The 13422-nt window shown below is 39.8% G+C and overlaps 1 protein-coding gene across 3 annotated transcripts; it reads right to left on the bottom strand.

Annotated features, from left to right (window-relative positions):
- Positions 1-142: 142 nt before the first annotated feature.
- Positions 143-13247, bottom strand: axdnd1 (axonemal dynein light chain domain containing 1). 3 transcript variants are annotated; one of them, XM_084355967.1, is made up of 26 exons: positions 13022-13247; positions 11010-11167; positions 10813-10916; positions 10441-10534; positions 9456-9541; positions 9280-9336; positions 8962-9070; positions 8495-8616; positions 8138-8278; positions 7850-7954; positions 7442-7562; positions 7146-7247; positions 6842-7008; positions 6531-6600; positions 5618-5852; positions 5063-5267; positions 4848-4941; positions 4047-4237; positions 3723-3813; positions 3052-3189; positions 2409-2483; positions 1788-1829; positions 1414-1491; positions 1191-1282; positions 747-886; positions 143-655 (listed from the first exon to the last, which is right to left on the bottom strand). In XM_084355967.1, exons 1-26 carry the CDS (start codon positions 13089-13091, stop codon positions 540-542), a joined length of 3003 nt encoding a protein of 1000 aa, XP_084212093.1. In that variant the 5' UTR covers positions 13092-13247; the 3' UTR covers positions 143-539. The 3 variants fall into 3 exon arrangements, with proteins under 3 accessions (XP_084212093.1, XP_084212091.1, XP_084212092.1); XM_084355965.1 differs by having other exon boundaries at positions 145-655; positions 1390-1491; XM_084355966.1 differs by having other exon boundaries at positions 145-655; positions 1390-1491; positions 1797-1829.
- Between the last annotated feature and the right edge of the window lie 175 nt (positions 13248-13422).

The following is a 13422-nucleotide window of genomic DNA, read 5'->3' as shown; positions in this document are numbered from 1 at the left end:
TTTACACTGGTGTACATTGCACTGGAGAGTCTGAAAGCCTCTACTGTAGGTAAACTAGGTTTGTGTCATTTTTCTTGAAAATAAATGTCAGAAAAAGCCTGATTTTTTGAAATATAATGTCTTTATTTTTTGGAAGGAAACAAAACAACAAAAACAATATCTGCCATTACATGGAAGACAAAGACACAAGGTTAAACAAAACCACAGCAAGCTGTTTGATAAATGGTAGCGTCACTATATTCTCATAAAGACAAGCATTCTGAATATTGGAAAACATCCTGATACTGTCGCTGGAGACATTTTATACTTGGACAACAGCACTGTTGAATGATGCTCCTTGTTTATATTTGTTTTTTATTCCTGTGTCCTTAACTGGTTTTATGGGTGTGACTGTGATGGAGTGCATGCAAATAGTTTCTTCATCTTGTTACAACAGAGAAAATGCATCAAACATAAAACCCTAAATCTATTTTTTCAAATAAATAAACCCAACATTAACTGGACAGTCCGGTACATACATGTAAAGCTACAACATCAGATCACCGTTTCTTGGTCTTTTTGGTGTTGCTTGTTGGTTTGACTTCAGCTGTGGTTTTCTTTGGAGGAGCTGGGGGTGTCACTGTTGGTGGGGAAGGTGTTGGTGTTTTCTTTTTCTCTGCAACACAAAAAATGTTTACACTTTAATAATGTATTACTGCATCTGTGCCTCAGTTCTAAGTTTATAGAAATTTTTGTTTATTAGGTACCTTCACTCATTTTGGGCTCCAGACTGGGCCGACCCTGCAGTTGTCTCTCCAGGTCCTGAATCTTCTCCAATGCTGCCTGCAGAGCTTCTTCAGCCTTAAGGGCTCGCTGCTCAGCACTCTGGACCCGCAGCTCTGAATCACTGTAAGACACATGGAGAGAAATCTAACCGAGATGTCCTTTTCATATACACAACTCAAGACTCCCGACTCTATGTGGCTGTTCAATAAACTTATTTTCACAATGGCTGATTGTTGATAATTACTGGATTTGATAGAAAATCTGCTGGGAATTTGCCTTTTAAGTTGAGTCTGTGAGATATACAAACATCTTTTTGACTAATTATGACAAGAAATACAAAAGCATGACATTTTCACACTTTAAGGTGATGTGATCCTTTTTCAGTACATTAAGTGTTACTTTCAACAACAAGAAAGTGAACTTACTGCAGTTCCTGCTGCAGTAGTCCTACTGTGGTCAGTTCACTAAAAGCTTTCTGGGCTTCATCTGTCGCTGGAGACACAACCAGCTCCCCAGTCTAACAGACAGACAGACAGTCAGAGAGACAGACAGGCACTTTGCTCAGCTCTATACAAAGTTAAAGACATGACATTAACACTGAAAAAGTGAGTGATATTATCTGACCACATTCAGGTGGACACTGCTCACTCCCAGCTTTCTTTCGGTTATGTGTCCATCATAACCAATTAGCTTCATCACCGGGCTCTCACAGACTGCTAGCTCCCCCTGCAGGACATCAACAACACTGTTCATTTTGAATACTGTACAATAAACGCTCCCTTGATGATACCCATTTATAAAATCCCCTGTTAAGAGTTTATTTATTTACTTATAACTGCTATGTCTTTAACACAAGTATGCTAACCTGAAGAAGCAATGAATTTGTTGCAGAGAAATACATGTTGTCTTTACCACCCAAAACTCTAACCTTCACAATAAACCATAAATATCTAATTTCACTGTTGCTGACACGCCCAGGATTTTTGCTTACACTGTACACTTCATGGAAATGATATTAATACCTGACAAACCTCTTGTTGTGTTTCATGTCCTTCAGCAGTGCACTGTGGAGAAACAAGAGTACCACCCTCATGCATCTGTCATTGTCATCATGATTTAGATTAAGTTTAATTTGGTAGCAGTTGTTGAATACCTTATCTATTAATGTTATCTTTCCAATAAATTATAATGCGTGCTATACAATAAATCGAAACCAAGCAGTCAAGTCAAACTACATAATAGTTACTTATGCAGTGCAGATGTTCAGCACGATCAAACCTCAATGACTCTGGATCTGTGCGTGGCAGAATTAAGTTTTCAGTGGATAGACGGCTGTGAAACATGAGCTTTATCCTTGATCCTCTGGTTAAACAACAGACCGTCTAACTATTAGAACAGCCTGTTGTCCCTGTCATCAGTAGCAATAATGCCTCTCTCCTCCTTCAACATTTAACTCAATAGAAAATGCTTGCTTTATTTTAATAATTTGAATGTTTGGATAAACTTGTACATCTTCAGTCTGTCCAATAACAAGAGACACAATCCTAAATTAGTTCAGAGTTTTATAGTCATATCAAACCCTGTTCCATTTTCTGTGTTGTTGCAGTTTCCATTTGTACTCCACAGCTGTTATTATGACTCACCTCTCTCAATTCTGCCTCAGTTACATCTTTTAATTCAGTGTCTGCTGAAGGCTCTGCTGAAATATCTTCATTCACCTGTAAACACACAAAAATACACACAAAAGGCCATCATCAAAATAGAAAAAACAACATCACCAGGATTTAAAGTAATTTCTCCAATATTAAAGAGATAACTAGGTTGAAATATATAAGCAATCACGACCACACTCATCTTCAGCAATTTTTAAAAAACACAATCTCTTAATCTACACAAAACAAAAGACGTAAGTAGTGTGGGCTTGTGGGAGTTGTTGCCAATGCAAATCTATTAGCTACGCAGATATAAATGTTCATGGACAAAGTCATGTGTTAAAATGTTATTCACATTTGCTGACTTCCTCACTCTCTATGTCTCTCCTCGAAGGTATAGCAACAGGCAACCAAATAAAATGCACGGTTACTTGAATAAATCTAGGATTTTTCTGGGTTTGAACATAATGAAAGTACGCAAATAGTATAATATATACTGTAACAAAGGTCTAGTCATATCAAAACATTTAAATGCAGAAATGTTACAAATTGTATCTTTAAAGTCATAGTTCAATAAATAATCAATTAAAACAAATCAGGTCTACCCATGTGGGTATTTGAATCAACTCCTCACCACAGTCTCCCTGCTGTCTTCTGGAGAGACATCACTGCTGGATGCTGGGTCAGCCGGTCTGACAGGCGCTTCCACCACACCACCTTTCACTCCCGAGAGCAGGATTACACAGGTCTCCACCCAATTACTGCACTCTGTCTGAGGACACAAACACAACACAGGTGTAGTTGCTTAGTTTACTTTACCATAGACTGTAACTGCACTCTGGCTCCCTCTTCTGGAATTTTGTAATTCCTGTCCACACAAGAGTAACAGAGCTGTGTTTTCAGCTCTGATGGGTGAATAAAGCTCTAAAGTCAAATCAAACTATTAATGAACACATGGGTATGTGTACAAGTATGGTATGTACAGAATATACCTTTAACATTACATTATTAAGTAATTTTTGTCAGCAGGTAAGCAACCACCATTACAACCCTTCTCTATCCTAAACATATTGTTGTGTGCAACAAAATGGCAGTGGGTGATTAATTTTACAGTTCAGCAGAAAAGTGGTCAGGACAAACCTTTTTTTTTTTTTAAATCCGTCCACTGTGCAGATGTAAAAAACAAGAAGACGCCTGTCTCTTGAGTTTTCTAGTGTACCTCAAGCAATAGCAATAGCAATGTAAAACACGCAGCCCTTATCATTTCTTTGCTATTTATTTAATTCGCATTAGAACATTGTTTACCTGCAGCTTTATACACTGGTTCATCTCATTTTCACCCTCAGCTTCACATGGATTCTGCAGAATCTGCTCCTCCAGAATCAGCTTGCAAGAGCTGGAGTAAAAAACAAATGTGTCTGTATGAGTAAATCCTGGACAAAAATCAGCCTCTACTGATCCTCAGGTTGTGTAAAAGTCACTTTCAATGTTAAAGCAACTATAAATACTTCAACCATCACATAATTTCTGTGTGTTAGTTATTATGTGTATTTCAAAGTGGTGTATCACTGCACTCTATGTTGTTAGCTGCTTAACTGAATTGAAAAAATGGGTAAAAACTTCCGGTACCTGGTGACATATTTGCAAAAATAGTCCAGTTTCTCAGCCAGCATCTTGGCATCCTCATCTAGTGTCTTTGGCGAGATGTCTGTCACGTACTGGTGTTCCTGTTCTTGGTTCTGGTCCTCGATATGGTCAGGTACCATGAGCAGCAACAGATTCAGCATCCAGCGGGTCTGAGCCATGTGGATGGAAGCGACCTGTAGAAGAGGAAACGCTGACACTCAAGACAGCATCACAATGTTTTGACTGAAAATGTATTTTAAGATTATCAGTTTCCTCCTCCTATACAACCACTTTGAACATGTCTCTGATCAAGGAACCGCAAGGACTGAAATCACAACCGCTCTGTTGCTCAGTGATAAATAATACGAAACAACTACATGAATGTGAGACAAGCAGTTATTGGAAAAGATTAACAACAAATAGGTTATACAAAGAAACAAGAGAAATCCACCTGCAGTTGGCAGGGAGTACCTGGTATTATGTGGGGGAAATGGCAAAGACCCACAGGATAAATGTTTAGAGCTCAGGAAGTGAAGCTGACAGTAAACAGAACAGGGCAGAAAGAGGGAAACATTGCAAAGTGAAAAAGAGAGAAGTGATTAAACAGATGATCTTCAATTTCCATCTTAAAATGGTTATATGTCAGATTTTAAGTTTGAATGAAAATGTTAAATTATTACTGAACACTTTTGCACTATTTGCCCTTGATCAAAATGCACTGAAGTTATCTTGTAGATTTTGCAGCAGTTTCAAAATGTGTGTAAACCTCCCTCGATAGTTTGACTGAACCTGGTTGGTACTTACCTCCTCACTGAGTCTTTGATTCTCACCCTCAGTGAAGCTGGACAGGCTGGTTGTGAACTCCTGCACTCTGTTTAACACCTTGTCTGTCTCTTTACTGTTTAAACAAACAAATAAACAAACAAACAGAACAAAAACAAAAAGTTAATATTTAAATTTCAATATGAAAACACATGAAAACACATGTAAGAAGTGTTGCCACTGAATAAAAAACGTACTATGTGTCCTCTTTTTTGTTCTCTGTCTGCATGCTGGAGATGTTCTGCAAGGCTTTTTCAGCCAGACACTGCCAGTTGCTCAGGGCCATCTCCAGTTTCAGCCAATCAGAGGCGGACATCACTTCTGGCCGACCAATCGCTGTGTCAAGCTTGGAAACCCAGGACTCCATCAACCTGAGCAGTGACGTGATCTGTCCGTGGATCCCTGAAACAACATGACTGGATTCAGTTTCAATTCTATCCCTCAATTAGATCCTTAAAACATGAAGAAAAAAACAAGAGACAGATACGTGATGATTCTGTGACTATAGCTTGTGTGTGTGTGAGGGTGTATGTCAGGACCAAACCATGACACTCACCAAGGTCATGATTTTGTAGCTGTCAGGAGTTCTGTTTGTTTACAGATATCCATTTGGACTACAGTCAAGCAACTAAAGTAGTGTCAAGCAAAAAGTGTATAGTTTGCTTACCGGACGATAGGCGTCAGAATCAGCTTTTAGTTCATGTATGATTTATCACAAAACTTCTCAGAACTGTATCTCTATCAGCCCTCACCATTCTCTCCGCTGACTTGCGTGTCCAGCTGTTTGAGGAGCTCAGGTAGGACCCTGTCCAGCTCTCTTAAGTCCTGTTGGCTTCCAGGGGTTTCACCATTGGGAGCAGGGTGTCTTCTGAACAGCTGAAGGCTCATATCCAGCCATCTTTCCTGCATGTAGCCTAACTGGCTCAGTGTCTGCTGGCAGCAAAGCAGCTTTTCACCTTCATAGAGCTCAGACTGGAGGGCCAACGTCTGCAAAGAAACAAAGCACAGAAAAAGACTGACAACAAAGGAAATATGCTTTTGACACACTGTGTGACCCGAATGTCAACATATCCACTAGATAGTTGAAATGAAACCTGCCAAAATGGACACTACCTTATGACACTAAAAATGCATCCGTAGAGACAGTTATCTATGCAACTTTTTGTAGTTAATCTATTAAAATAAAAAAATATGAAATAATTTGCCATCAGCAGTAGAAATTTAAAAGTGCAATATGTAGGATTCAGTTTAAAACATTCAAAAATTAACTAATTATTAACTAAATTATCAACAGAATGGGAAGAAACTGTTTTAAAAAAGTGTATAAAGAAGTATGACAGGTTAAACTGACTATATGATCAGTAATGTGGAACTTTCTTGGTCTTGTTTCATTTTTATTTCATTTTATATTATTTTCTCCGCCACTACATACTGTACATTGTTTTTAGTGGCGCTACTATTATTTTTTGAGCTCAATGAAAAGTTTTATTGACTATTTAGATATGATGTGGGTTCCTGTTGTCATTATCATCATTAGTTGTTGTTGTTGATTCATTCTTTTTTGTTTGCTTTTTTGTTCCCCTTTGCCTTTGTTTTACATTAAATTATGTAATGCCCTAGAAAAGTAGTTTGCTTGTTACACACAGAGGAAATGTACAGTCTTACATTCAACCACTGCTTCAAGTCAGCATGGATCTTTTCCAGTGAAGCGTTCTCATATTTTGGGTCAGGACACCTTGAAGTAGAGAAGGAGCATCTTTGGCAGAATTCACACACAGATATTCGTCTTCCATACATTGCTTTCAATTATTCTGCTGATTATTGACACAACACTGAGCTCTATAAATGTGCTAAACTAGGATATTAAAGTTTTCAATAACATTATATTACATTTTCTTTGTCTAAAGGACATGTAAAAGTATAGATAATCATAAAAACATAAAATAATCTCCTTTGGAATCTCGGTTTGTCCTTACTTATTTTGTGCCGTGCAGAAGTGGAGCCACTTGGCGATGCCTTGCTGGATGCCACTGAGCTCTTCCCACTGAGCATGCTCAGTCTTCTTCAGCTCGGACATGAAAGCAGTCAGCTTCTCTTTCCAGTAGTCAGTAAGCTCCATGATGATATTCAAGTCCTCTGTGTCCTACAGCAGGATGGTCACTGTCACAGTCAGAGTGCAATTGAACTACCAGCGATGTTAACAAAAAGTCATGTGTGGCTTTTAGAGTTTTTGACAGGAGCAAAATGGAAAATATTAAGAAATAGGAAACGCATTGTTACCTTTGAAGTGAGGTAAAGGCTGCAGTGCTCGGCTGTCTTGGACCAGCTCTGCTCAGTGATATGCAGCTGACTGATCAGGTGCAACTTCTTCACACGGACCACCTGACAATCACAGAAAGAGATACTGAACTAATTTGGAACAACTTTAATTGCTTTTGTTTTTACTGAGCAGCTTTAAGGAGAAAATTATAGTAACAACATTAAAGTTTGAGCATAACAACACACCACCATTACATGAAGCTAACAAACAAGGACAGTCCAGTAGAAAGACAAAAATGACATCCTGGCTCACACACCTTGAGGGCGAGGCAGAGGGTGAGCTGACTCCAGTAGGTTCTCTCCTCAGTCATCTGGAGCAGCTGAGCCTCAAGGCGACCTCTCTGCAGCTCATACAGTTCATGGTAACCCTGGACCACACTGAGAAGAGACCATGAGGGGGAACACCTACTCACATTTTGTACTTTTGCACTGTGTGCTTACGATCCATCTCAGAAGAAAATGTTTAGAAAATAGTACATTTTTCCTCTCTCTCTGCAAACACTCATTTGAGTCTTTAAAAGTGAATCAATAATTAAGGATACATTTAGCTTGAAATAAAACACTCATACAGAGCAGATAAATAATGTTCATAATGTTCATGCTGTTGAATTTTTCAAATTAATCAACTTGATGAAAATGTGACTTGGACTGAATGAGGGACTGACTCTGAGTTGGTGTGAGTCTGCTTGAGCGCCCCGGCCAGCTGCTGGTGAGCATGCTCTGCTTGCTGGGAAACAAAGGCATCATGGTCTCTGATTCGGGACAGTTCCCTGTTAAGAGGACACACACACACAGACACACACTGAAATGAGTGTACACACTACACACATTGATAATATTCACAATTGTTCATTTCTTGCATCGCGCCATTTCCTCTTACAATAGTATCACTCTCAAACAGTACACAGTATTTTATTCACCCAACCCAGCAGTCTGACACCTAACCAACGTACTTGCTAAGCTGCTGCATGGTTGTCCTGACACGGTAGATCTCCTCGGTTAGCCGACGGTCCAGAGCCCGCTGTGCCACTGTCTCAGTGTGCAGAGCCTTCAGACGGGGGGGGATTCGCTCGAGCAGGGACTGGTAGCGCTGCCTGGACAAACAAACACATTCTTCCTGGGTCATTACTGGAAAAGATTTCTGAAACCATCACATTTAAAATGTTTTAGAATTAACTTGAAGTAACAAAAAGTAATTATAATACGCTTAAGTTCCTATTGACATCCGTATTTCCATAATCTGATTTGAAGTGGTTTCGAGTTCCCCCATCAAGTGCTGAGGTTTTACCACTTAAAAACAACCTGCTAACCTGAGTTTGGAGAGCAGCTGTCCTCTCTCAGCACAGTTCACGCTGACCTGCCTGATCAGTTCATGGAAAACAATGTTGTAGATGTTCTGCTCCACCTGCACCATTTTCAGCAGACCCTCCATCTGTAAGACATTTCAATGTACAGTTTCAAATATCTATAGATGACTACAATCCTATAAGAATCTCTGAGCACTTTTGTTTTTCATATACACATACTCTGTTGTGTAACTGTTGTTGTTATAACAGAAAGCATTACAAGCAGCAAGTAACACACTGACCAACACGTGTTGTTCTTGTCATTGTTAAAGAAAGGATCGCTGTGCTATTTTGCAGAGTTTTGTTCCATTTTTGATTTAAAAGTTGTACCATTACTTATCATATCATGTACATGAATGCAGCACAGCACTACTGCCATACAGCCACAGAGGCACAGAGCACTCTATTTATTTTTTGTTTGTCTGTCTTACCTGGGAGAGCTCAGTCAGCTCCTCACTCTGCTGATCCACTCCAGCCTTCAGCAGCATGTCGTCCATCATCCTCATCAGCTGGATCACTTCTAGTCTGCCACTGGGCCTCCTGAACACACAGAAGATACACACAAATCTGTATTACTACACAGTTAGCGCCTTTCCTTGAAAACAACCCTTATCATATTAGGACTTTGCCTACCTAATGGTACACTTCCTACAAATGAGCTGTACCACTGTTTCAGACAACACAATATTTCATTGAAAACTACACGATTAAGGTTTATATGTGAATTAAATTAGCATTTTTGAACTCACAGGGAAGGGAAGACCCGTAGCTTCTGCTCATGGTCCTGCAGCTGCACTGTGAACGCACTGAGGAACAGAAGCAACAGGAGGGTTGACAGGAAAACTAAATCCCGATTTGACAATGAGAATATGAGGGTGCAGACTTAATATTAATCAAGTGGATGAACATAATGAAGCAGACTCACTCCTCATAGAACTCAAGGCTCTGCAAGCCTTTGTTTTTCACAATACGATATTCTTCTGGGATCAGACTCTCTGAGACACTCACGTTCTGAAAGACAGATAGCGAGTGGCAGAGTGAGTATCACCGCACACTGTATCCTTGTGTCCATGTACAGATGAATACAATGTGAAAAGAGCTATTATGGTAAATCAGATATTGTTTTAAGACAACTATAAAACCTTCTACTAATGAATATGAAGCTAATTTCCTCTAGTTATGAATCTAAAACACGTCAAAGTAATTGTTAAGAGATGAAAAGCATCTTTTAAACAAGCAAACTGTAGTTCGAATCCACATGGTATCCCTAAATCCCTAAAAAAAAACTATAACTTGAAGACCGAAAATAAGGCGTATACTCAGCATGATGGATGATGATGATTTGAAGGATGACTTGTGCAGATTTTTAGAATATTGTTGATGCTGGAAGATTTTGTTGATTTCACTGATGTAATTTTTATAAGACGTGTTATGCTGGTCATTTTTATTTATTTTATTTAACCCTTATTTTACCAGATATATTCCCATTGAGATTAAGAATCTTGTTTACCAGGGAGTCCAAGTTTCACAAAATCAAACAACAACTTGAAGCATAAAAAAATTGAATTGCATAAATAAGAGGCTGACTTAAAACAATCAGTCAATTATATCAAGACAATGAATTTCCCAGTGTTCAGTGGGATATGTGCATTCAGTGATCAAATAGTCCTTAATCCTACTTTGTGTAGGTGGTTGGCAGGATAGTTGTCATTGTATTGATTTATTCTGTCCTGATGATTATTATGCTTGTTCATTTATGTAGTGCTGCTGAGCCGACAGTATGTTCTTTAATGTTTGTTTGTTACCTTTTATGTCGCACTCTATACTGCAAACCAATTGCCCTTCAGAGACAAATAAAGTTGAACCTGAACTTGAAAAAGTCCAGAGATTAGAAAGGTGAAACAGCTCACCTGTGTGTCGCCAGTGGAACTCCTGTCAGTTAGTGGTGGGAGGAGTGCTGTCTTTTTCTGGCTTACCGTAGTGTCGCACAGAAATGAAATATCCCTGAATAGAAAAAAACATGGACATTTAGTCTACCTGTCATCTACAAATTTCAGAAGGCAATATTATCTGGTTAAGGATAACTAACTTCAAACAAAAACATTAATGGGCAATGGCTACGTCTGTTTATGAAAATGCAAAATCAACACCAAGTTGTCTAATTGTCAATACTTAAAATGCATAAATGTGTCTGTAATTACTGATACAGTGCATGTTTTACTAGATATTTGAAGAAGCTTCGGAAGTTGCATCAACAAGGTTAATGCTCTGCAGTAGCTGACCTGCCAGCTCCAGTCAGGGACGTCGGCTGTTCCAGAAAGTATTTGTATTTCTGTCGCCCAAGCGGGTGATGCCAGACTGCATCCGGACGTCGGATTCCACAGCCCTGTACACAAAGTCATCTTAGGAACACTGGTGCAAAGTAAATTGAGCCACACGTATATAACCCTCTTAGATTATAACTGGGGTTTGAATGTACCTTGCAGCGTCGATGGTGTGCGGTGTGCCCCAGTGTGGTCCCGTTGCAGACAGTTGAGGTAAGGCTGACCTCCAGTTCATCTGGGATGATCTTGTTGTTCATAGGAGGAAGCTGTGTCCTCCTACTCTCTGCTGGGACTTGAGAATTCAGTTCTGCAACTGAGAGAAATAAAATCAAAGTCAAACAAACCAGTAAGTCAGACTCTCACCTTGTATGAGTGGATGGTATGTATGTGCAGTTTGATGTTTCCATAAACACATGTCCATATTTCAAGCTCTCAGGTTTCCATATTTGCACAAAGTTTCCACAAAACTTGGATGGAGGATGGGGGTCGGCCCACAATATATCTAATTAAAAGCAACACTGTGTAACTTTTTTACCTTAAAATAACAGCTTCAAAATCATTTTGATAGTACAGTGTCTTGTAATAGTGTTAATGGTGTCTCTGTCTCAGCCACTCAGCCTCCCATCACTTGTTTCTGCACTAGGTAACTTCAGTGAGAGGGTAGGATCACCGCGTTACATACATGTTTATTTTAATTACAAGTTTTCAAGATGTAGCACTGTTACAGTATGTAGCGCCTACATTATGATTTACAAATTCTTACAGACCTGGAATTTGTATTTCAAGACAGTTGTGTTGCACTCAGAAACTGTGGGTGCCGCTATACCACACAAAATGCCAATTTCTACATAATGTTGCTTTAATAATTTTTAATAATAATTTTTTGGATAAAGGGACAGATCCAGGAATTGTTTTCTCACTCTCTGAGCAGGGGTTGTAGCAAATTCAGTGTGGTCCTTCCACTGACCATGGTCGCTATACATGGACCACTGGTCTCTACCACTGGGGGTGCTCGCTTATACCTGCAGGTCCTCGAGACTTTTTTTGGACCTAATGGCTCGGTCGGCGGAAGTCTCTATTGGGCATGATCTATGGGCCGCACAACACAGAGGATCCAGGTATTTTGATAGCCAGAAGACGAGCTTTTTTGGCTTCAAAACGCCACTGAGCAGCTTTCATAGGAATGAGTGGGGCTCCACCTTCCTTGGTCCGGACCAATTAGTGAGTGGTCCATGGAGTGGTCCCATTCATTTCTATAAAAGCTGCTTACATACACAGCAGCTTAAATGGGAATAAAACACAACCGTGTGGCTCTTCTAGACTTTCCAAATGTTATTGGACCAAATGGCTCAAATTCTGACAGTGAAGCTACTCATCTCATGGGGGTTGTGATGCGCAAAAAAAGTATCCACCATTCTACAGACGCTTCTTTCACCATGTAGCTTATGGAAAAAGTGTGTTTGGGCCCCAGTGCATCACATGACGATGTACATACACAGTTTGGCCACTAGGCAAACAGTGTTGCCAGCACCTTGACCACATTAAATTGGAGAATGTGGATTAGGACCCCCAGGTCCCCAAGTGGAGTGCCCGGCTCTGAAGCCAGTTTTCGTAGTGGCCAATCATTATTTATGCCTATAATGTTATCGTTGCACCATACAGTCCCGTTTCTATCTATCTATCTATCTATCTATCTGTCTGTCTGTCTGTCTGTCTATCGTTTAACCGTTTGTAAATATGATAAAGTGGTTCATATGGTCCGTGTGGTCCAGACCGACTCCACAAGACCGACTCCACAACAAGCAAAAAAGTCCTGCATTCAAAACCTTATTCAAGTTTATAATATATACATGTATAATAGCATTAAGCTTTGTTGTGGTTCATATTATTTAACTATTCTTGTGTTTTTCCTTCCATTTTGTATCCAATGATTGTAGCTTCCATCTTTGTTCATTGTTGGTTGACTTAAGAGTAAAAGTGAGACTTTAAATCATTAATACAAAAGTTTGAAGCTGTCGTATCAGTCCAGTTGTGTGAAGTGATGTGTGCTGTGACATTATATGAGTCATGTCGTTAAACCTTGAGTGTTTTTATGATGCACCTGCTGCTAGCTGAGCCCTGTAACGTTAAGCTAACCTCCCCCACCGACTGCCCACAGTAACGTTACCTCTGGTGTTCAGTGGGAGGTCCGGCCTCGATGAACTTGGCGCTGAAGTGGCTCTAATGGACGCAGACATCCTGGACTCACGGTGGAGATGTTACAGTCTGGTTTGGACTTTACTGTACCGACAGTTAGACGAAGCGAGGAGCTGGTTTTATCCGTCGGGAGAGAGAACCGTCTGCTCCACTAGCCTCTGCCTTCAGCCTCAACTTCCTGGTCGCGTTGCCATGGAAACGCCCCCCGCGGACACTCACAGTCACAATAAATGTGTTGCTTTACTTTTCTACTGTTGTTGTATATACAAATGTGATTAAACCTCTTTATTGTAAACAAAGAAACGTTTTTTTTAAAAAACATCTGTATCAGTACAGTGTAAACAGACATAGTACTTCAGTAATCAAGTGGAC

Source organism: Pagrus pagrus (genome assembly GCF_965226575.1).
Source record: "Pagrus pagrus genome assembly, chromosome: 6".
Lineage (NCBI taxonomy): Eukaryota > Metazoa > Chordata > Actinopteri > Spariformes > Sparidae > Pagrus > Pagrus pagrus.
The sequence above is the reverse complement of the archived record's forward strand: the minus strand, read 5'-3'. Positions and strand labels throughout refer to the sequence as shown.